Genomic DNA, 24,990 nt, shown 5'->3' with positions numbered 1-24,990 from the left:
ACCTGTGCCACCCCCCCATACTACACCACTGTTGGAAGATGCCTGCTAATTGACGTATGCGTGTACCAGACAGCAAATCATTGTTGTGAGGAATAAAGATTGGACATGCACAATCAAAAGAAATATTAGATAGTGCATGACAAGGAAGTTAACTTCTTGTCACAGCTCTCATGGATAATTAAAATGTTCAGTTGCGTAATGGTTTAAATTAATTGACTTTCAAAACTTCTGATCAACTAAAAAGGTCACCTGAAAACAGCAGATGGCAAACTTCACCTTCTAAAAACACTTAGGATAACCCAACTTCTAAGATAGTGTCTGCTGAAATAAACACGTGCTGAACTTAAAACAAGGATGCAGCATCTTTGGGCTTTGAGATGTTGCTGAACTGCAACTCTCATCATCCCTGACCATAGTAGACCATGGCAGGTGGGGGAAAGATGGGAGTCAGATTCCAAAATCTGAAGGGCGACAGATCCCTGATCCCTGATGTAAAATATATATACAGTGGTACCTCGCAAGACGAATGCCTCGTAAGATGAAAAACTTGCAAGACGAAAGAGTTTTTTGTTTGTTGAGTTGCTTCGCAAGACGAATTTCCCTATGGGCTTGCTTCTCAAGATGAAAACGTCTTGCAAGTTTGTTTCCTTTTTCTTAAAACCGTTAATACCCAGGGTGCATTCAGGGGGTGCAGTTGCGACTTGACTTCGAGGAGCAACTCATAGCAGGCGGTGTGGTAGCCTTTTTGAGGTTTTTGAAGACTTTGGTGATTTTTGAAGCTTTTCCAAAATCTGTGCTTCGCAAGACGAAAAATTCGCAAGATGAAAAAACTCGCAGAATGAATTAATTTTGTCTTGCGAGGTACCACTGTATATATTTTGTTTTTTGTTTGCTTCAGAACTACTGCTTTACTTATATGCAAATGCAAATTAATTAATGAATCAACTAAAACCCACATGAGTAATGACTAAGATGGTGACACAGCCTTGATTAAAATCATTCTTTCTAAACAAGTAGATTAAAACCATTCTTTCTAAACAAGAACTTCTGTTTCCCAGTCTGTTCTGAACTCCTTTCTGCTTAATAACTAGTTGACAACAGAGTGAGCCATAAATGAACACAATGAATGCAGCTATTTTTTGCAGATTTGTCACAGTGGAAAAGAAAAACTCTGCATCTATTGTGTTTCATAGTTATTGGTGCTTCCTCCCCATCCTCCTTCAGTGATTTTTCCAATTGAGGACTGCCTGCCCAAGAACTCCTCTATATGACCTGTTTATTGAGCATTCATACAGATTTGCTTGCACAAAGCTTATGCAGAGGTTATATGGCATCTGTGGTTTATTGAGCATTTGTTCCAATTTATTTGTGGGAATGTTATATGACAAATAACATTCATCCTGTTTTTTTTATGTAGAGGTTTTCAGTTTTCCCATCTGTCTATTGGGTTTAGTGCATTTCCCATCCTTTTCCTAGTCATATAAAGTCAGTATTTTAAAAAAGTGGATTTGTTGCAACATAACACGTTAATCCACTTTAATTGTGCAAACTTAACTTCCTGGTGCATGACATAAACAGTCTGGAGACAACCCTAAATTACCAATGAAATAAGAATGCTAGTCAAAGTAAGAGTGAATATATACTGTAACATACATTAAAGTAGCACTTCTAAGAAACGTTACTAAATAAAAGGAGAAAAAACTAAGCAACTAGACCCTAGTTGCCATTTGGTCATTATCTTAGTGTTTAGTTAGCCTCCATCCCTAAAATTAAAGTAAAAAATGGTCCATTTCAAAAGGGTGTTTGTTGTACAGGAAACAAAATGAAATGGTGTTAAATACTTTCCATATTACAAGTGCAGTTAAACAATTCTATAACAAGTGATTGCAGTGCATTTATGCAATGGACAATTTTGAATATGCATTTCACTAGTGCAATTCTACAGTGCTTTAGACATAACAAGAGTTGAGGTGTGGGGAGAGAGAAAGATACGGAAAGCTTGCTCTGAATTTAAAGAACTGCCCTTCTCTGCCATTGAAGAAAATTCTTCCACCAGCAAATTCCAGCTGACTGCTATGATGAATGCTTTATCACTAAGATCCAGGCTCCCTTTAAAACAGTGATTATTATTCTTGTCATGACCCCTCCGGTCATCAAATCATAGGGTCTTTTGTCATGAAACAACTGTCCAATAAGGAATAATCTAGGGAAAAGCCTGTAGCATAATATCTTCTACCTCTTTATAGTCACAGTAGGAGTTGGAAAAATCTACTCCTTCAAGTTATTGCTTGCTTAAACCCTTTTTTTGGAGGGGAATATATCTTTAATTATGTGACATAAGAAACTGGGCTTTTCAAGTTCCAGAGCAGTTTTGAAAAGAACCGTTTCTGTTTCAAAACAACTTGAAAGTACTCTCAAGATTCAGCAAAGGTTCAGATCTACACAGATACTAATAGTCTGGCATATTTCCCAAATAAGCATGGCAAGAACCTGCCCCAGTGGGACAGGTGGAGAAATTAAACCTCATTTGAATTTTGCACTATTTGGATCAGACCGAGAGCAGGTCCTACTCAAGAACTACACTGCAGTTGCCTAGACAAAACCATTTCAAAAGCAAGGCTTGTTTACAGTAGGTTCTCAGATGGCCTTACCCAAGATATAATGCTATTATTTTATTTTATTTTATTTTATTTTATTTTATTTTATTGCTATTGTATATTGTTGTTTATATCTATCTATTTACCTATCTATCATATCTATTTATATAATAAAAATTATCACTACTTAAATACATATATAGTTGTGCTGCAACATTCAGAATTGTTGTTGTTTCAATGCCATGCTATGCATTTTGTGTTTTTATACTGTAAACTGCCCTTTGGTCTTCAGATGAATATAATTATATTTATATTAGCCACTACTTCTACTTTAATTTACTACAGAAGTAATAAAAGGTGACTTATTGCTTTTGACTTTCTTGAGCTCTATTCACTTAGAAGAAAGCTCCATTATGGCCAGAGCCCCATAACCTAGTTATACCTGCAATCCAGAGCACCACGCATGCAAAGGCCTCCCATTTTCTGCCACCAAATACTCCACTTGAACATGGCTCCTTTTATTATATGTGCCGAGAATTTTCCCATCTCACAGACTATGAAGCTACATGACTCTGTCATACTTTCATGTTCAATTATATATGAAATATCCCACCAGCTTTTCAGGCTGTAGTTGGCTTACAACAATGCACAGAACACCATACAATGATAAGAAATCAATTAAAAACCGCCCCATCAAAAAAGCAAAGAACAACCCACATTAAACAGCAGCAATAAAAATCTATAGGATCATATTATCATAGAATGGTAGAGTTGGAAGGTACTCCGAGGGTCATCTAGACCAATGCCCTGAAACACAGGAAACTCAACTAAAGCATCCATGACAGATGGTCATTCAGCCTCTGCTTAAAAACGTTCCCCCCCCAAAAAAAGAGAGAGTCTGCCACTTCCTGAGGGAGACTGTTACACTGTCAAACAACTCTCAGTGTCAAAAAGCTCTTCCTGATATTTAGTCAAAATCTCCTTTCTTGTAACTTCAAGCCATTAGCTTTTTTATTCTTTACTGTTGAATCACATTGCTGACTCACATTAAATTTGTGGTCTACTAAGACTCCTAGATCCAAAAATGACTGTTCTATGGTGCCTGGCCAAGCAAAAGCATCTTAAATGTTTCACTTGGATGTTCCAGAGGTGGGGGCTGCCACCAAGGAAGCCCTGCCCGCCCTAATTGTGGTGCCAGGTCATTGCTCTGTAAATTATAATGCAAAACTGATGGACCATTAAAAAGTAAGGAGTTACAGTTTCAGAGGCTCAGTAGGAGCCAGTGTGGTGTAGTGGTTCAGAGCGGTGGACTTGTAATCTGGTGAACTGGGTTCGATTCCCTGCTCCTCCACATGCAGCTGCTGGGTGACCTTGGGCCAGTCACACTTCTCTGAAGTCTCTCAGCCCCACTCACCTCACAGAGTGTTTGTTGTGGGGGAGGAAGGGAAAGGAGAATGTTAGCCGCTTTGAGACTCCTTAGGGTAGTGATAAAGCGGAATATCAAATCCAAACTCCTCCTCCTCCTCCTCTTCTTCTTCTTCTTCATCACATGCCTATATTTTGCTAGACACTGTACTCCCCACCCCCCCAAAACCCATACACAACATTCCTGTCTTGTAATCTAAAAGACAACTCAAAAGAAAACAATGTGGAAAGGGAGAGAATGGGAAAGCCAGCAACTTCAGGCACAAATTCTTCAAAAAGTTATAGAAGTATTAAATGGCCAGGTGTAATGGCCGCAGAGGAGAGGCGAGGCCAAATGGCAATTGACTCAAGCCAAGCTGAAGAGGCAAGCCCCACTGTCCCAGCCCTCTTTCCACGTGGCTGGGTTTCAGCATCAGCTAGGTGAGTTTCAGCATTAGCTAGGACGGTGACCAGGTGGCTACTAATAAATGAAGGTGAGGAGGAGCCAAATAGCAGATGGTCCCAGCTGAGCAAAACAAAAGTAAATCACAAAGAATCAAGTTCTGGAAGCAGGCAGTCTTGCCTGACGAATGCTGACCACAAAGGCAGAAAAACAGGACATCAACTCAGAGCAGCACAGGATTGTATGACACAGTCTTACTGGACCATAGAAGCAGAGTCAGATCAACGGCCCACCTGGCTTGGTACTGTCTACACTAACCAGCCCTCTGGGGTTTCAGACAGGGAGCCTCACCCACCCCTACCAGGAGATGCTGGGGACTGAAGCTGGGACCTTCTGCTTGCAAAGCAGTTGCCTTTCCACTGACCTATGGGCCTCCCTCCCAAATATGTTATGGTAACATGTAAGGGGGTAAAGAGCTTTGGTCGTGACTGGCAGCACCCCTGCCACAATAAAGGTGAGTATTAAAAAGGTAAAGGTAAAGGACCCCTGACAGTTAAGTCCAGTCGCAGATGACTCTGAGGTTGCGGCGTTCATCTCGCTTTACTGGCCGAGGGAGCCAGTGCTTGTCCACAGACAGTTTTTCCGGGTCATGTGGCCAGCATGACTAAGCCGCTTCTGGCGAAACCAGAGCAGCGCATGGAAACGCCGTTGACCTTCCCGCCGGAGCGGTACCTATTTATCTACTTGCATTGGTGTGCTTTTGAACTGCTAGGCTGGCAGGAGCAGAAACCAAGCAACGGGAGCTCACCCCGTCACGGGGATTCAAACCGCCGACCTTCGAATCGGCAAGCCCTAGGCTCAGTGGTTTAGACCACAGTGCCACCCGCTTTCAAGGTGAGTATTAGGAGGAGTTAAAGTTCACATTATGAGCTTGTTGTTTCAGGAACTTTCTTAGCACTTCAGCATTAAGGGTTATGCAAAGATATGAATAAAAAAATAATAGAAAAGGGCCACAAATAGGCTGATTTACCCCCAGAATTTTTCCACATGACCATACACACCATGAGCCAGCATTTATCACCATGAACCTAGTTTCTGGAGGGAAAGCAGACCAAGCCTACCTACCTGCGTCTGTGATCGTGCAAAGACATTTGGTAACAAACGACTTAAACAAATGCAAACACAAAAACTGGGATCTGAAGGCTTGCCATGACAAGTCATTTGTTTCCTCATCGTTTGCCTCGCTGCTGCTCTTCCTGACGACACAAAAACCCAAGGCTCTTTCCTTGCAACATCCCATCTATTAATCTAACCCTAAGCCATGAAAAATATGTGTGTGGGGGGGAATGTATCGAGTGAAGCCACACTTAGTGCAAAGGGGTTGACGGAACATACAGAGATGTTATGTATGGCAAGAGGTAGAAGGGGGTAAGGGTTCGTCATTAATAGGAAAAGATGTCAAAAAAATTGAAACATAATAATAGTGCAATTTATCCTTGCTAAACGTACTGCAGTGCACTGTAATTAAATATGAAAACCTAAATTTATCTCTGTGTTCGGCTGTCATTAATTTAACAGGGAATGCACATGTTGTAATCTAATGGCTGATTCCACCAGTTCCCCTCCCAACGCGCAGCATATTAAAATGTATATTAGCCTCAAGGTGCATAAACACAAAATAATAGGGCAAAGGTTTTGGTGTGTGGAGTAGGGGAGAAAAAAATCCATGCTCAAAGGCCGTCAAGTAGCTGGTGATGCAAAGGAGCCACTCACTTAGCCTCATTAAGCCAAAGCTCTCTTTTGCTTGTCTTTTGTTCTGCATGACAGCAGCCTCTTTGTTGTATAATAATTCATTCCAAGTTCGTTCCAAGCTACCGAAACTGGTGAACTGTGGCCATTTTAATGAGAAGTATTGGTGCTATGCATAATCTGGGAGCCACGTGGACCAGGCAATCACAGAGCACTGCAGCCAGCAAAATGAGAGACTGTCGAAATCACAAATTTGTCAAGTTGTTTTTTGGACAGGGGTATTATAATAAGCACTAAAATATGCATCCTATTACTTTGCATCTGCCAGTCAAAGATCACTGTAATGAATGCATGCTGTAGGGTATGACCAGGCCGTTGTTGTAAGTAAAACAAACTGGAGAGTACAAAAAAGAATTATGTATTTTTGGCAGGGCTTGACTTATTTTTAAATCCTTTTGCATCAGGAGCTGGATTTTTCTGGCACCGTGTCCAACGCCAGCAGTGAACACACTAAAACTGCCAAAGCTAAAGAGTTAACTGGAATACATTGCTGTTGATCTCTCTCTCTCTTTCTTTCTCTCACTCTCTCTAATGGCTGTGTTTACTAGCTGAAAAAGACAAAATCTTAAAACACAGCACTCCCAGCAAACGTAACATACAGCCCACGAAGGCACACACAGATTAAATCATTTTAAAACTCACCTCGCAATCATTTTAGCATCCTTTGTTTAAAAGTTGCTACTGAAAATAGCTTGGCGCTTTGCAAAAAGTACATTTTATAACAACCCACAATCTCACAAAGGGATCTTAGATAGTGACAGTGCACACACACACAAACACACTGTGCATACAGCACTTCCTCCTCACCCCCAGACTGGTATGGGCACAAGCTTTAGGATCACGAATGAATAACATGCAGAATCTTCACGGATATTGGTCTCATGTGAGTGTCCATCCCTGGGCACAAACTCACTATATTCAGATTCCATTTGACACAGTCAAGGATGGGCAACTTGGACAGAGGCACATGCTAATGGGCATGTTCAGACGTGACATTCCTGGGAGGTGGGAGGGGGCTTGCAGACCTTCCAAGTGTCCCCATTGTCCTGGATTTACAGAACCATCCCGGTTTTTTATTTGATCTTGGAATGTCCCCCTTTTCCTTAGGATGTCCCTATTTTCATCGGAAAATCTTGGCGGGTGTGGTAGGAAATTCTTATTTTCATCAGAGAAATGTTGGAGGCTATGGAGCTATGCGACCCCCGAGCCAAGGAGATAAGTAACTATACAACCTTTAGAAGACATCTGAAGGCAGCCCTGTACAGGGAAGTTGTTTAATGCTCATTATGTCTTTATATATGTTGGAAGCTGCCCAGAGTGCTTAGGGCAGATGGGCGAGGTAAGATAGGTGAGGTATTATTAATTTATATATTATTACTACTGAATAGGACTAGCATATTTTAACCAGAGAAATGTTGGAAGGTATGGGCTTGTGAGGGCAGAGATTCATTTCCTGCTCTCCACTATACACCAGAGGGCTCTGTGGAGTGGGCTGACAGAAAGAAAGGAACACTAGGTATGTCTGCACCTTTTTACACAGTGGTGAGATTCAAAACTGCTGCATGCTGTTCAGATTCTTACCACTTTGTTTATAATTGGTGAGATTTCTCCTCGCTGCCCCGATCACATGTCCTGCCTTAATGCTGCAATAACGAGGGGGTAGTATTTTCATTCTTTAAAACGGCAAGCTGCCTTCTTTACACAAGCACAAATCTGCTATGAGTAGTGTATATCTATAACAAAGTTATGTAATTATATAACCTACTAATATATGTAGCTGTTTCTAATATATGTATACATTTCTAATTTAAAAACAATAAATTGAATGATAAATATGTGGTCTGCCTCAGTTTATGTGTATATGATGCATATGATTTACACGTAGAAAACACATTGGCCCAGTGAAGCACTGATTTTTTTTAAAAAAAACCAATAGCCATTCGGGTGGGAAACTGGGCAGGTAGAGGAAGGTATTTAACCCTTTTCCTGCCTCTGCGCTTTCTACTCAAAAATGGCCTCTCCCCAAACTGGTTTTCCCACTGCGGGACTGCAGGTGCATGCTTACTGAATGTGAACCTCAAATTCCACAGTGGGAGGAGCAGTAGCTGCATGGGGATAATTTTGTGAGGAACGACACTAAAGGGTGGGAGAAATGAGCAAGGCACTTCCTGCATCTCTTCCATTCAAAACACAGGCCTCCCGACGCTGAGTCTCCTCCTCAGGACAGGACTTGGCTGCATGTAACATGCTGCTTGCCTCACAAGAGGGTTTTTCTGCAGCTCAGCCTGTATCGGCTCAGAATCAATAATGGAGCCGGAATGCATATCTCAGAGGTAAAAGTAAACAATGGAACCGAGCTAGCCCTTTAACACAGAGTGATGGGAATGTTCTCCTCCGGGAGTCAAAAAGCAGCTCATGGATTTTTCAGTTCTGCTGAAAATTATCAACTCTTGTATTCCAATGCCTACAACACATTTTGTTTGGTGGCCAAAAAGCGCTGGGGTTTTTTGGGGGTTTTTTGTGTTTGTTTTGTGTTACAAAAAACTGACTGATTTAAAAAGGCCAGAATGGAATTGAATCTGTTCTGGTTTCCTAAAAATATTTAAAAGCAGTGCTTTTTTTCCTGGGGGTACGCATACCCCTAAACATTTTGTGAATCTAAGTTTGGCCTCACTGAGGGGCAGTAATTCAATATGTGAAGGAACAGGAGAGTACCCATAAACCTTTTTTTTTTTTAAGAAAAAAAAGCACTGTTTAAAAGTATTGGATTTCCTATCTTGTGCAGCAAAATAGTTTGGTGTCATACACAATAATTCTAAACTGATGCTACACGCTTAATAATTTTGTATCGGTTTGTTCTCTCTCTCTCTCTCTCTCTCTCTCTCTGTGTGTGTGTGTGTGTGTGTGTGTGTGTTTGCAAATGTGTGTGGTGGTGGAGGGGAGAGAACAAGCTTTATTTACATGTTTGTATACTGGTGGCACCTGAATAGGTAGATGAACTGACTTAAAGGCGGTTGTGGACTAGAACATTTTTGTTACCACCAGCAGACGCAAGTACATTTTTCAAACATAATTGCAGAAAGTCTGCAGAGAGTGATCAAGTAAGCAACGAATGAAAGACTCTTGGAAGAGACAGACAGCACCAGATAGTGACTACTTATCGATCCAATTCTACTATGGGGAATATGATGTGAAAACACACACACGTTTTAGCAGACTGTTTTTTACACTATCCTCAATGTCCCCTGGAACATTAGTTTGAAGGCAAAAGCATCCTTACACCGATATTAATCAGCTAATGCTGTTTTATATCCAAAGTTTTTATTTCTGTTGCACAGTACAGTTTGTCAGGTTGCAAGGGAATACCAAATGAATCATGGAAATTAATGAAAAACAATGTGTCACGTTTGCTGCGCTGGGTTTTCACATGAGAAGTTAGATCCCTTTTCTTCCCCCCACCAAAGTTTTTCCACAATTCACTCTACTATATTACAAACCTTTCCCTCCAAACTAATACTTGCTGGATGAAATGACATCAGAGTCCGATACAAACAATTGCTGAAGCTTAAAACATTGCATGGACACACTATTAACAAGGCAAAAGAATCATCAAACCCACAACAAAAAACATAAGCTGCTATTATTACCAATTAAAAAATAATAATCACCACCAGCTAACACAAAAGTTAAGTAGAAGCAGTTCACAGCAGGGTGTCTGACAGCACCTAAAACAGCACAAGGCTGATTAGAGCTTTTATTAAACTCTTTAATGCACTTAAATTCTAACTAACCTATGATGAAAAAGTGATGTAGAGAAAGAACTTCTGTTATCAACAAGAACAATGAAGTAAAATCGATAAGCGCAAGTCACAAACTGCACTGATGGAGACAACAGTTGATATTCGTGCTATTGCTGGCTTTGACTTGAGTGATCTAGCAGTACAGGAGTCTGCTAACACAAGGCATTGCCGTTCTCCACTCCAGCCCCCCCCAAACCCCCAAAAAACTGCTCTGGAAGGAGGAGAGGATTCTCCAGAACAGATTATTTCTTTTGAGGGGGGGAAGTACGGGGTCTGGAGAGAAGAAACCCAAAGCCCTGTTGCACAAGCAGTGTTCCTTTTGTGCAAGCAAGAAGATGTAATTGAGTCTTGTCCTATATCTTTGACAGACAACACAGTTCTGTCCTTGTAAATTTCTGCTCAGAGGTAAGCACTATTTAGTCCAGTGGGGTTTATTCCCAAGTAAGTTTGTATAAGATTTAAAGCATGGACCTATCTCGTTAGCATGTAATTGAGTCTTGTCCTATATCTTTGACAGACAACACAGTTCTGTCCTTGTAAATTTCTGCTCAGAGGTAAGCACTATTTAGTCCAGTGGGGTTTATTCCCAAGTAAGTTTGTATAAGATTTAAAGCATGGACCTATCTCGTTAGCAGGGCTGTGCAAGATTCTTCTAGGTTCTTCAGAACTTACCCTCTCCTTCCCCCGAGTCAACCTTTTTGGCATGCTTCTAGAAAGCAGCATTCAAAATCCCATCTACATCTTCTCCATATCCAAAATATCTAATCTACAGTGGTACCTTGGTTTACGAACTTAATCCATTCCGGAAGTCCGTTCTTAAACCAAGGCGTGCTTTCCCATAGTAGCGGGGGACTCAATTTACAAATGGAACACACTCAACAGGAAGCGAAACATGTTCTGCTTCCAAGGCAAAGTTCACAAACCAACACACCTACTTCTGGGTTTGCAGCGTTCTTAATCCAAGTTGTTCATAAACTAAGCTGTTCTTAAAGCAAAGTACCACTGTATACTAACAGCTAGACATGCAATAGGGTAGTTGTCCACATGGAGGAAACAAAACTCACTATTTCATTTAGAAACTTCAAAGTAAAAAATAATAATCTCCAAATGGTATACAGATAAAATTATACATAAAACCTGATCAAAATCTATAAACTATTTAAAAACAGACTTAAGAGCTGCTACATTTTTTCTTTAAAAAAAAAATCATACCTTGCCATTTTATTTTTAAATTGTGGTGCATCCCTTTGAAAATAGCAACATCATTATGAAAATCATACAGTGTTCTGACCACTTTACTCATTTGGAATAGATCCTTTGACTGAAACTAAGTGAGTTAATTCCCTTTTATACATGGTTATAACTAATTTGTCAAGTTTTTGAATCACGGGTTACACAGCTGTGGGGTTGAGCAGTCTGTCAATATTTTTGTTCAGATTCTCCTAGTAAATGACTTAGGTTGCTGGGTCACATTAACAGGGAAGGGAAATTTGGATAACATCTGCTAAATGTTTACGGTGGCTGGGAGCAGGCAAAGCATTCCAAATTCATTGGGTGTTCTCCAGGCACAGCTAAGCAAATCATTGGCACTTAGCTGTGCCCTTCAATAGAATATAGGGAGTGGATTGCACCCTTTTCATTTCTTTCCAATTTATAGGCTGCTGTACTAAAAATGGCTTCCAAAATGAACAGGACTTTTGATTAAACATGTTGAAGATCAGATTGTGAATGACAGGACATGGGTGGGATAATTTACTTACTTTATTCGTTAAATTTATATCCCCCCTCACCCTTCCTCTCAAATGAAGGGCTTCAGAGAACATTCCTGAGGTAGAAGGCAAGCTTCTGGTTCCTGCAATTTGTCAATATTTTTAGATGACATCCAGATGCAAGTTTTGCCACTTATTTCCTTTGTCAGCCTTCTCACCCTAGAAAATGAATGTGGCGCCTTATCTGCATCCAGAAATGGATGTTGGAAAAGAAGACTAGTGGGTGAAAGGAATGGTTTTGTGTTTTGGGGTTTAGACCCCATTTGTATCTAGGTTTTTTTGGGGGGGTGGGGAGAGAGTCACTTGTATATCAACATCACTTTGCCTTCTATGAAATAGGTGTCTTGTGGCTGGTTATGCCCACACTGGCAGCCATTTTGTGAATGAGCATGACCCCTCATCCAGGGCATTCTTTTTGTAATGGCACCCATGGGCTCAAGGATAAAGGGAAGGGAAGGATAAAATTGTAATGCTACAATCCCATTGGTGATCTGCGAGGGCTTTTCAACCAGGTGGAAACATTCACTAAGGAGGGAAGAGGACAAGGGGAGGCAATTTTTCGGGAGGCAATTTTTCCAATTGTCCATCCCTCTTGCAGTCTCCAGAATTCCACTCCCCCCCCCAAAAAAAAGATCTGGAGGATGTCACAACCCCACCCCGCTCCACAGAATAAATTTCAGAGGTGTGCTGGGGGTCTGCATTAGCAAAAGCAAAAATTCCTTTTCTGCCTGCATTAGCAGACACATCTGCTTCAGCAACAGTGCAGGGAGACTACTTGGGTTCAGCCTGAAAACAAATATATAATAGAGTATTTGAATTCTTATTTTCAGTGATTTAGCCTGGAGAGAGCGGACACAGGGTTTTTTGTTTTTGTTTTTAAAAATCTGCTAAATAATTTAATCCAATGTTCTTTAAAACAAGATTAGTCCCTTTGATTTTCCATTCATGTTAGATTTCCAACATAGCCATGTAAGCTAAAAAAAGAGAAGAAGTTAAAGGACTCCTGGATTGTTAGGTCCAGTCAAAGGTGACTATGGGGTGTGGCATTCATCTTGCTTTCAGGCCAAGGGAGCAGGCATTTGCATTTGTCCACAGATATCTTTCTGGGTCATGTGGCCAGCATGACTAACCCGCTTCTGGCACAATGAAACACCGTGACGGAAGCCAGAGTGCATGGAAATGTTGTTCCCACCACAGCGGTACCTATTTATCTACTTGCCACTGGTGTACTTTCGAACTGCTAGGTTGACAGAAGCTGGGAAAGTGCAACAGGAACTCACTACCATCAAGCAGATTCAAACCGCTGACCTTCTGATCAGCAAGCCCAAAAAGCGCAGTGTTTTAGACCACAGCACCATCCACATCCCTTCTAGCAAGCTCAGCTACCTTGGATATGACAGTATTCCCTCTTCCCTCACCCACTTCAATCTTTTCCATGGCATCAGCCTTTGGGTTAAGATTCATTTATATTACTAAATGTTTAAGAAGCTTTTTGCACCATACATTTATATAGAATTATTTCTTGATATAGTGACAAGCTGAGAAAACTATGAATTGCAGTCCCTCTTCTCATTCAAAACATTGAAAAGTGGGGTGAGATGGGAGGGGGGGATTCTCCCACAAGTGCTATTTTCTATAATGCAAAGATACAACAAAAGGTGAAAGTCCTTGTGTTTTTGGATGGCCCTGTGTTAGGCAGATGTGAACAAGCCTTGTGATACTATGAAAATAAGTGTCTGGGGAGGGGGCTGCCAAGCGGGGTGGGGTGGCAAAGAGACCCCAAGCAGAAGAGAGTTAGTACATAACCTCAGGCACCTGAGTTTAACCACTGAGCTTTAGAAGTTGAAACAACAACCCCCCAAAATGTTTAATTATTATTCTTTAAAAAAAAAGACCTAGAAAGACTGTACTCCCCAGAGCTTAGTGATAGGATTGTCTCTACAATCGAAAGGTAATGTTATAATTTTCAGAGCTTCACAGAGAACAAAGAAACCTTCCCCCCTCCCACTAACACCTTCCTGAAAAGAACTCCAGTCTCCAGCAATGATAAGCAGAGATTTGGAGGTATCTGACACTCCAAATCCTATTCTTTTGTAAATCTTTGCTTTATACAACATTTTCAACCATGTTATATTAGATTTTTCAAAGGATAATCAATAGGCATGATGTATAACTGAAAGCACTCTTCAAAGTGAATCTCTTCCAGAAGCCAGAAACAAAAGCCTAGTGCTTTCTTTCTCTCTCTCTCTTTCTCCTCCTGCTGAAAATCTAGCCTGAGCAGTGGGGGGAGGCAAAAGCCACCGGGGAGCAAATTAAAAAGCCGGTTTTGACCACGGCTCTCCTCGTTGAAAGCAAAAGTCACCCTGAGCCGGCTGTAACTTATTCCAGCTGGCAACAGTCCCCGAGGAATCCTGTTGCAAATTGGGAATGCTTAAGCATGGCAGCAACGTGGAGAGAATTCCGACATGGCTACAGTGGCGTGAGCTTTCTGGGTTTCCTCTGCACCAACCAGATCAGCTGGAAAGGGAGGTGGAGCTCCTCCAGGGAACGGGTCTCAATGTTCAAGACTGTGACCCAAACTCTAAATCTGTTTTAATTGGTGTGACATTTTCCAAATAAATAAATAAAATAAAATTGTTGTATTTGCTAATGGGAAATTATAAGGAAATAAAGGTCTGCCCTGATACAGCCTGAATGAGCCCCACATACATCAGGACTGGCTTAGTTCAAGGTATTGCAGATGACCTACAAAGCTGGAAGTGGCCTGACTCCAGCAATATCTGGAGACTTGGCTGCCTCTGTAGGGACACGGGTGGCGCTGTGGGTAAAACCTCAGCGCCTAGGGCTTGCCGATCGCATGGTCAGCGGTTCAAATCCCTGTGGCAGGGTGAGCTCCCGTCCTTTGGTCCCAGCTCCTGTCCACCTAGCAGTTCGAAAGCACCCCTAAGTGCAAGTAGATAAATAGGTAGCGCTTTATAGTGGGAAGGTAAACAGCGTTTCCGTGTGCTGCGCTGGTGCTGGCTCACCAGAGCAGCTTTGTCACGCTGGCCACGTGACCCGGAAGTGTCTCCGGACAGTGCTGGCCCCTGGCCTCTTAAGTGAGATGGTCGCACAACCCTAGAGTCGGACACGACTGGCCCGTATGAGCAGGGGTACCTTTACCTTTTACCTGGCTGCCTCTACTCTCACATGCCTTTAAGACCCATTGGCAGTCCCATGAACAGACTAGGTGCCAGTGGGGATCCCTCCTATCTTGACAATTCCATGGTTCCATGAAACCCCACATTACCAAGCTGTAAGGTCTCGATGGGATTTGATAATAGTGTTTTCCCATACCTGCACACCATATAATGATGATGTTTAATAGATCAGCTCAACAACTGCTTCTCTGGCATGTTTTTTTAAATGGGAGAAAAACTGAAGTTGGCCAAGTGGGAGGTTAGGAATGTGGCACAGCTTGGATTGTGAGACCAAAACTTACTAATTAAATACTTGGGGGTTTTTTTCTTCTCCACCCCAGACAGTAGCATAGTGGCAAGCTTCATACTATATTGAAAGGTGGCATAAAAATCTTATAAATAAATAATTAACAAGCCTCGGAGCCCAGTACCCAGCATAGGCAAGCATCTGAGAGTGAGTAGTCTAATGTAACATACCTTTCCCACCAGGTCAGCGATTTGGGGCACGGGTTTTCCCTTCTGATGCCTTATAGTTGGTGGGCTCTGTCCATCCCAGTCTTGAAATTCTTCTATGCTTTGCAGATAAAGCAGAGCTCTCAGCCCAGTGCAGTAATCCTCAATCACGGTAAAATCTTGATTCTGTATTGCACTGCAAACCTACAATAGAAGATGCAAACTTTGTTACTATGGAAATGTGTATCTATTGATGTTAGAGGCAGAAGGTACAGAACTCATGAATGAAGATGACCGACCTTTAGTATCCAAGTCTTTTTGAGGCACTTATTGATCATGGATTGTTATACTTGCTGTAGGGTTTCAGGTAAATTGGTAGCCATGAGTAGGTTCAAACAGGACAAAGTAATCAGTTGTTCTTTACTCTTTTCTTTGTTTTAGTAATATGGATTTGGCAACCAATCCATTGGTCCAGTTCTATTTGTCAGTAAGCGTTCATTGAATATTCAGAATTTTTAGCCCATATTTGTTGTTGTTGTTTAGTCATTTAGTTGTGTCCGACTCTTCGTGACCCCATGGACCAGAGCATGCCAGGCACTTCTACCCATATTACTGACACACAATAACGCAAGTACTTGGATGTATTCACTGATAAGCAAGCTGCAGCAAAATAACTGGAACTTGCCCCTTGTACATTTTATTAGTGTGTGGCATAATAATGCTTTTCCTGAACAAAATAACTTGAAAGCTTGCCATTTCCAGTTACTTTCCTACCTGCTTGTTCCAAACTTTAATTGGAAATGAGCCTTGAAGAACCCCCGAAAGAAGAATTCAATATTATAATATACCTCCCTGGCTTCCATTTGCATTAATAACAAAGAACTGCATTATTGAGTGCTGTGCTGAAATGTGTTCTCCAATTTTTTCAAAAATCTTCTTCCCCTATGAAAGAAGCTTCAGTTTTTCTGCCTCTTTGTCAGAGTGCTCTAGAAAGTCTTCAGAACTTCTGGTGTTTTTTAAAGATTTGGAGGGTGCGGAGTTAAGCTTAACTTTATTTTTGTGACAGTGGCCATGGATGGTATGTCTGTGCTTTTCTTTCCATTAGACATTACTCTAGAACAGCCTTTCTCCACACTGGGTCCCCCACACTGAAACTCCCACCATCCCTAACAAGCAGGACCAGTTGTCAGGTACGATGGGAGTTGCAGTCCAACAACATCTGGGGACCCAAGGTGGAGAAAGGCTGCTCTAGAACTTTGCAGCCTCCCTGGCTGCCTGGACTCTCTGATCTGAAAAAGCCACATGGAAGGAGTTGCTTCCTGGTGGCTCCTTCTGAACTTTCATTAAAGCATGGGAAGTCAGAGAGGCTGGCTTCTGAGCACCTGAGACCAATGTGCTCACTGGTTTTGCTTTTAAAGAAAGGGTGTCCTTTTAGCTGCTTTTTTTAAAAAAAGAAAAATCTGCACTGATTTGTTTGCAAGTAAAAAGAAACAAGGAACAGTGTTACACACACACACACACACACACACACACACACACACACACACGGCAGCCTCCCCAACTTCTCATGTTTGTAGTAAAACCAAGCCGTGGACATGAGTTTTTCAGGAAACAAAGGCATCCAGGAGGACTGCAGAGTGCAGAGAAATGGTGAGTAGTCTGAATGAAAAGAAAAACACTCCAGGCCACTTTAAAAGGTAAAGCAAGCACACACATTAAAATGGCACATTCCCCCCCCCCATGTCCGCTTTGATCTTTTTTTGAAAATAACTTCTTTTCTGATTAATAGACTGAGAATAGTAAAATAAAAATGCAGGAGGAATTTTCAGCACAGTGCTAGTATTATTCCAAAGCACTCTTGCACATTTGGACATAATATGAAATGCCCAGCTTTTCCAAAGACACACACATACACACCACCCGACCACCTAAAATTAACTTGCGTAACTTTGAAGCCGCTACTGATGAAATCCTAGGTAATATCATCAAAGCTTTTTGGGTGCCACCTGCTATATCATACAAGCTACTGTTCATGGGGCAGGGTGGAGGGGACGGGGGAAGAGTATACTTTGAAATATTGTACACTACAGCTGCTCAGGAAGAAACAAGGAACAAGTATAAAATATGCACAAGAACATTTCCTATGCAGCCCATTTACATTACACAAAATCTGTTTCTCTGGAGGAACAGTGTGAGCATTAATTAGGTCTGTTATACCTTCCATAGATTTAAGCTTTATCTTTCTCTCTCTCTCTCCCCCGCCTCTCTCTCCTTCTCAGAACAATTATAGAGAACATCATTATAATTTCCTCCACAGGTTATTTAACTGTAAAACTCAACCAATGCTTTATTTAAATTTCTTTGTTCACTAAGGGCTTCTAATTTTTAAATATATGAGTAATATTTTTTTTTTCCCCTGGATGCTGGGGGAAAAAGAAAAGGGGCATTGAAAATGCAGGTAAAAGATATGCTGGCTTATATAATTCAAACACGCCAGAGTCCCATGCCGAAACATTATGGTATTTTGACAGTTTGTATGCAGTTGAAATACGCAGGGGTACAACTATTCTAATTTTATACACAATGTGATTTTTAATGTGTGGTTTTTTACCTTGTTTTAATGGCACCAATTGAAATAGTATCAGGATGCATTGCCTTCATAGAAATAGGGAGGCCAGCCAATCAAATTCCCAGCTGTGCATCAAAGCATATATCACGACTGATCCAGGCCGGCTGAGATCTCACAATGGACGAGAAAGCAAGGCAGGGTGCTGCGACAATTATGTATTAGGAAATGCAAAAACCAATTGGTAGGCTACTGCATGATCTGGGATAGCTCTTATGGCACAGTAGGAATTCATCCAACAGACATTATTTTATATATATATATACACATATATACACACACACACACACACACACACACACACACATATATATATATATATATATATATATATATATATATATATAATATCTCAGGTGAAACTAAATTCTTACATCCCCACATCCCCAAGCAGGGCCAGTGTCCCCCTTATGAAGGCAGGATGCGATCGAGCATGTGTGAAATCATGGATCCAGAGTTGTTTACTGCGGCAAACTGAATGCTCCTCCACTTGAACTTTCTACCTCCACCAACAAGGCATTAAAGAGTGGGCACTTTTGGATGGATGCTGTTTTGATTTGGAGTCCTCCCCCCAAAACAACTCCCTGTATTGCCACACCCAGAGACAGCTCGTTAGTCGAGGTTGGCCCAAGACATTTTGCTGCCCGAGATGCCGCAGAAAATGTTGCCTATCCCCATCCCACGTCAAGGTGCATAGGGCCCAAAGGTGGTCAAGTTATTTCGGCACCCGAGGCAGGAAATCCCACAAGAGCTGCTCTCTGAGAGTAAAAATACATTGATAGTAAATAACTGTCCTTTCGTGACACCCCAAATCAGCCACATCTTTCTCACTCTGCCTAATCATAGGGCTGACCGAGTGAGCTTAACCTACCACTTAAACCTGTAGATGGCACCTGTAGATTTACCTGTCATGAAATGAAGGGAAGAGAAAGAATGAGCTTTTCTGTGCCCCTCTCTCATTCTCTCCCTTTTCTGCTGGGCCCTTCATTCAAGGCAATGTCCAAAATCCCTTACTGATGTGCTTTACTTCTGCACATTCCCCATTTATTAGCCACATCAAAAGAGCATGTTTGCCTGTGCTTATGTACATCTATCAGCTAACATTATAAATATTTGTTCCCCCTTGTTGTATCTGTACAACACCAAAAACAGTGATATCGCTGTGTACTGCATTTAGCAAAAAAAAAAAAAAGACGTTAACAGACAATCAGCGGAGATCAAAGTGAGTTTCCAAGTAGTTTCCTGGCAATTGAGACAGCAGCCTCTTTCATCTGTGCTGTTATGGTGGCAGTGTATTCTTTGGAGATCACAAATGTTTCACTCGACTATCATTTCCCCCCTTTGTCAAAGTGATAAAATTCTAGCATTTACCAGAATGCCACCTTGCTTCCCCCAAAAGGTGGAGGCTCGGTTCAGCTTTGCTACTGAACTGCAGAAGATTGCCAAGTAAAAGAGCTTTCCAAATGCCATCCTATTAGGAAGCCAGCCTTTCACCTCAGTGTTTCTAATATTCTCACCGTATCGATGGGATAAGCAACAAAAACTGTACTCAAGGTACCTTAGAAAGGTCCTGCAGTGGATAGGTTGTTTTGATTATATTATGTTTAATTTGGCTGACTTCAAAATGTTACTCAGTGGCAATACACGAAAGGTAAGTAAAAAGTTATGCATGCCGCCCATTAAGCACACTTGCCGCATTATTTCCTTGCATTTTAAATTGGCAATGAGAGACACAAAATAAATCAACCTATGACTTCAGGGTTATAAAAGTGCCAAGGTAAGCTGGATTCATTTCTTTTTGCAAAGTCAAATCGAGACCATTTCCCTTTTTGCTCACTTGGGTAATATTTTTGGAACTATAGAAAATGGCATGAAAGCACATCACGCAAGTGTCATCAAAACTTCAGTAGATGCTGATGTGTCTAATACAAATTAACACTTTGGGTGGTGAAAAAGTGCATATCATGAGTGGGATTTACCTAACACACGCGGTCAGTGGAAGTCTCGAACAAGGACTTAACATTAATAGTTTTATTATTTGTACCCCACCCATCTGACTGGGTGACCCCTACCACTCTGGAATAACAAAACATTAAACATTAAATCCTTCCCCATACATGGCGGCCTTCAGATGTCTTTTAAAGGTTGTGTAGTTCTTTCTCTCCTTGACATCTAATGGGAGGGCATTCCACAAGGTGGCTGCTATTATTGAAGACCCTCTGCCTGGTTCCCTGTAACCTCACTTCTTGCAGTGAGGGGACTGCCAGAAGGCCCTCGGAGCTGGATCTTCTGCTTGCACAATGGGGCATTCCCCTCTCTTATTCCCCTGCACTCCCCAAAATTGGCTCTAGGGCAGTAGAGAGAAACCCCAGAACAGTGCAAGGTGAGGAGAGGGGGATTGTTCTACCTAATAATCAGAAATGCTCGCACTATTGGAGGGATCTGCTTAGTGCAACACTGCATTCTAATCCATGCACAGATGGAATGTTCAGAACAGCACAATGTTGAATTCCACCCAAGATTTTACAACATGCTATGCATATTATAATGTACTTTCTTGAGACTGTCCTAGCACACTGCTGTGGAGAATAGAATTCCATAGCAGATGGAATCCCTGCTCCCGAATAACTTGCCAAATAGGGTGAGGTCCATTTGCTGGAATCTACCATACATCTCACCCATTTCTTGAACTCCTCGTGATTCAGCTACAAGCAGCATTAGGTCTTTGGAGAAGCTTCTGGGCACCAAAACAGCCAAATGGCATCAAACAGGTTCTTCAAAAGCCTACCAAGAACCCTGCCTTCCAGTGAAGGATCTCAGAACCTGGTGCTTTCTAAAAAAATATAAATTTTTAATACACTAGGATTGAAGTAAATCTAACATTTTCAGAATTAGAGTGTTGGCCATCTCTATAATCAAATGCAGGGCCAAAAATGTGTTTCAGGACCCCCTTATTTATCTTTGATTGTATATTTTTACAGTGTTAGTGATGCTTCTGTAACCTGCAAGAGATCAGGCTGAGTAATTCGTTAGTGAATCCTGACTGCCAGTTGGGAACCAATGATCTGATAAACACAGTCTATGGGAGTAAGGTTGAGGATACAATGGGCGGGATCTAGAGTTCCTTTGAGTGGAAATCTACTCATAGGATGTTCCTGTTGAAGGAAGGGGAGGGGAGTGATTTTTGCTACTTCCTCCTTCCCTTTGGAGTTCCTGTGCTCCCTGAAAGCTGCTCCAGAGGCATGGAAAGTGCCCTGGAAGCTGCAGATAGGACGAAAAGTGTGGATTGAAATAACTATTACATTCATATAAATTATACGTAAATATAGGTTTGCTAAATTCTTCTGGTTGTGAGGGCTGATTCACATACACAGGTTCACTACCAGAAGTCTCCACATTTGCTGGCTTATCACTTGGCTCTCAGTTAATTTTGTTGGGGTGGGTGCAGAGTGCCCATTCAACTCACCAGTGGAGTGTGCCAATGGAACAGAAAAACCCCAAGCAGCTCTCGGTAGGGTCAGTTCCCTTACTGACAGTAAAATGCAGTCCCCCATCTTAGCAGTTACATACAGTTGTAGTATAGGGTCATTCCAGCAGCAGACAGTCTCCTTGCAGTGTTCCAGCACAGAGGAGGTTCTGATCAAGAAGCCTTGCTTCACACAAGTGTATTTCTACTTTAGATTGTACTGCATCACTCTCACCTGCTTGCTGAATCACTCTCATGTGCTTAACTAGCTGCAGGTGCAGGACAAGCACACCCAAAATTAACTAGCACACTTAACCCTTTCTTCTCCTTTTTCTTTGCATGCATAAACCCTTGTACATAATCAGATTTCCTGAGAGCTAAGCTGATAGGTCAAATAATAATAAAACAAACACCCTTGTCTCCATTCAGAAGTACTGGTGCTAGCTTTGGATGACACAGACATTCTGAGGGAACTGAGAATACTTTATTATTGTATTCATTTATTCATAAAATTTATATACTGCTTGGTTGTTGTTTTAAAAAAAATCCTCAAAGAATAACAAAAAGAATTACCCAATGAAATTATCAGTAAAAACAATTCAAAACCTTCAAAAAAAAGTTATAGTCAACAATAAGCTAAAAAATAAGGTTAAAACACAAGTCAACATTCTACTTGTCTGGATATGCTTGCCTAAACAAAAATGTTTTTAGCAGGAGTCAAAGAGACTACAGAGAAGGATACATACCTGACACAGCACATCAGGAAGAAGCTTGCCTCTCTCTCCACCCCCACCCCCGCTAATTTCATGTGCATTTATATAAGAGCAGCATTCAAAATTGTACAGTGTTACCTTGGTTCTCAAACAAATCCATTCCAGAAGTCCATTCCAAAACCAAAGCATTCCAAACCCAGGAGTGCTTTCCCATAGAAAGTAATACAAAATGGATTAATCCGTTCCAGACTTTTAAAAACAACCCCTAAAACAGCAATTTAACATGAATTTTACTATCTAACAAGACCATTGATTCATAAAATGAAAGCAATACACAGTGTGCTGCAGTCACACAATCAATCAATCAGTAGCTGAATTGGGTTCCACACAGTCACAAAAACAAAACAAAAAAGGCACAAAAATGCAAAATAAATAGTGAAAACAGGCAAACCTTAGTGTAACACTCAAAACAGAAGTGTGGCACTCAAATAGGAACCGTAACACTCAAAATGGAGCACGGTTGGCTTCTGGAAAAAGTTTGCAAACCGGAACACTTACTTCCGGGTTTGCAGTGTTTGGGTTCCAAGCTATTTGAGTACCAAGGCGTTTGAGAATCAAGGTACCACTGTAATTTCTAACTTGCCAATTATAATGGTTCTGTCCATATGATGCTCTGCCAAATGCACAAGGTGGCCCAGAGCCTAAGATTGCTGTCAAAAATCCCAAACCACTTGAACATCAACAGACCCATGTATCTGCAAATGGTCTTAAAACATTTAGACCAAAAAAACCTGAGGTAGAGAAATGGAAAACAAGGGCGGGATGAGCTAGAATGCAAAGAATTTCAGTATTTTTGGCTGAATTCAGGATGGACTGTCCTTGGTCCACGGAGACGGCATTGTGGGCAGACAGAAATCTGTAATGAACAATATCATCACAGCAGGAGCCTGTTGTTCCCTTGAGGCACGTTCCCAAGGGGCCATATTTTTGTAAACTGCAAGTCTATCAAAACCAGCCAGCAAAACAATTTTTCTGTCTTGGGACCTCAATTTAGTCCTGGAGTGATTAACCTCTCATCCTTTTGAGCTTCTTCCTTCAATACTGCTATATTTTCTTTCCGTTAAAATTGCTTTCGGGCTCCATCAGCTTGGCTATAAGAATTTGTGAACTCAATTTGGTGTCCACGAAAGAAACTTATTTGTGATCTATGAAAGGAGAAAAGTTCTCTGACCCCTAGAGTCCTACAGGAATAAAGTAGAAAACCCACTTTCACACCACCCAAGAGACTGTTTTCGACTTCTTGTCTTTCTACCCAGATAATAACTTTCAAGAAGAAGGAGTAAAATGGAGGCTCTTGGAACGTTTTTACAAAAATCTCAGTTTCTACAATATTTCTCTTTCTTCCTTTCTTCCTTTCTGCTTCTGAGAGATCACTTCTGGGCAAGGTAGCCCATGTGCTATTTCACAGAAGGCCAATTTTGGAAAAGATGTTCATGGGCCATTCTATAAGATGGTGCATTAGTTCCTCCTTGGAAGAGAAGACCTCAAACGTAATTGAAAATTGGGCACAGTCAACCTTTAGTGATATAGCCAAACTGTGGTTATACCTACACAAATAAGGGCTGTGCTGTGAAGTTTGAAAACTATTGCACTCTCACCAACAGATCCCCCCCCCCCAATACAGAAGAGAAATAATGGTTTTTCTCCTATTACTTTCTCTTGTGGAAGCAGCATTGAAGAACAATGAACACATGATATTTTGCAAGGGAACTAGAGGATGCTAAGACTTCCAAATAAGCAACACTTTCAAATATTATTTATTTGTTATTATTTTTAGGGACTTAAGCCTGCTGAAAAGCAGCAGCAGCAGCATTCATGACATGTTTCTGAAGCCACTTTTTCATTCAGTGGACATCAGAAAAGACACCCATAGAAAAGAAACAAAGGCACATCACTAGGAATGTGCATTATATCACATGTCTGATATCCTGTCCGAAAGGACAAATGCATTCATCCAGCTAAGAAGCTGAACATGCGAAGGTTTCTAAAGCAAAAACAGGCCAGGTTTCATATTCTAGAGCTGCTGCTATATAAAATGTCCACACGGTCGAAATAAACCCCTTCATTCTATTCCCTTTCCGGTTACAGCTGCTAGAAATAATGACTGCAGAATCCTTTTCAACAAAAGGTCATTTATGTCAATGGACAGCACATAGAGGATCAGATCACCTGCGGTAATTGCAAATTAATGCTCTACTGCTAATGCATTAACTACACACTATTGATCTACAATTGAATCATACGGGCTGCTGTGAAGTGATTTTTTACTTTAATATTTTTTGTGCTTTTATGGAGTTTTCCATAATGCATTTTCTCTTTCAACTGGAGTTTTCTATAATTGTCTCCATTTTTAATTTCCTACAGTGAGATGACTTCTAAAAATGCATGTCTCTGCCTCAAAAGCTTTTTTTATATAAAAAATATATAAATATATATTTAAAAATCTACCAAAGGGAAAGATGTGACTCAGTAGAACACATACGCGAGAAAAAAGAGATATGCGAAAAGGGATGAAAGTCTTATTTGTCAAATCAAAGATTTAGGGGAAAGAACTCACTTTTTAAAAAAGCAAAACATATGTTGAACTGGAATGCTACACTTTGTTAAAAATAACTAAATCTAAGGATTAATTTGCCTCTCATCAAAGAAATATCAAGCATCTGGAGTGATGTATATACCAGGAACTGACTTTTTCTTAACACTGTTACCTT

At 41.0% G+C, this 24,990-nt stretch overlaps 1 protein-coding gene across 3 annotated transcripts in view; it reads right to left on the bottom strand.

Moving 5' to 3' along the window:
* DPYD (dihydropyrimidine dehydrogenase) overlaps positions 1 to 24,990 on the bottom strand; it is a 514,189-nt gene that overhangs the window by 43,000 nt on the left and 446,199 nt on the right. For all 3 annotated transcript variants that reach the window (XM_081865765.1, XM_081865766.1, XM_081865767.1), the window contains one exon: positions 15,439 to 15,618. In XM_081865765.1, coding sequence (XP_081721891.1) covers positions 15,439 to 15,618 — 180 coding nt within the window. The remainder of the gene's footprint in view (positions 1 to 15,438; positions 15,619 to 24,990) is intronic.

The sequence above is a fragment of the Podarcis erhardii genome (assembly GCF_964252035.2).
Source record: "Podarcis erhardii genome assembly, chromosome: 6".
Taxonomy (NCBI): Eukaryota; Metazoa; Chordata; class Lepidosauria; order Squamata; family Lacertidae; genus Podarcis; species Podarcis erhardii.
Note: the sequence above shows the minus strand (reverse complement) of the source record. Positions and strands in the feature narration are given on the sequence as shown.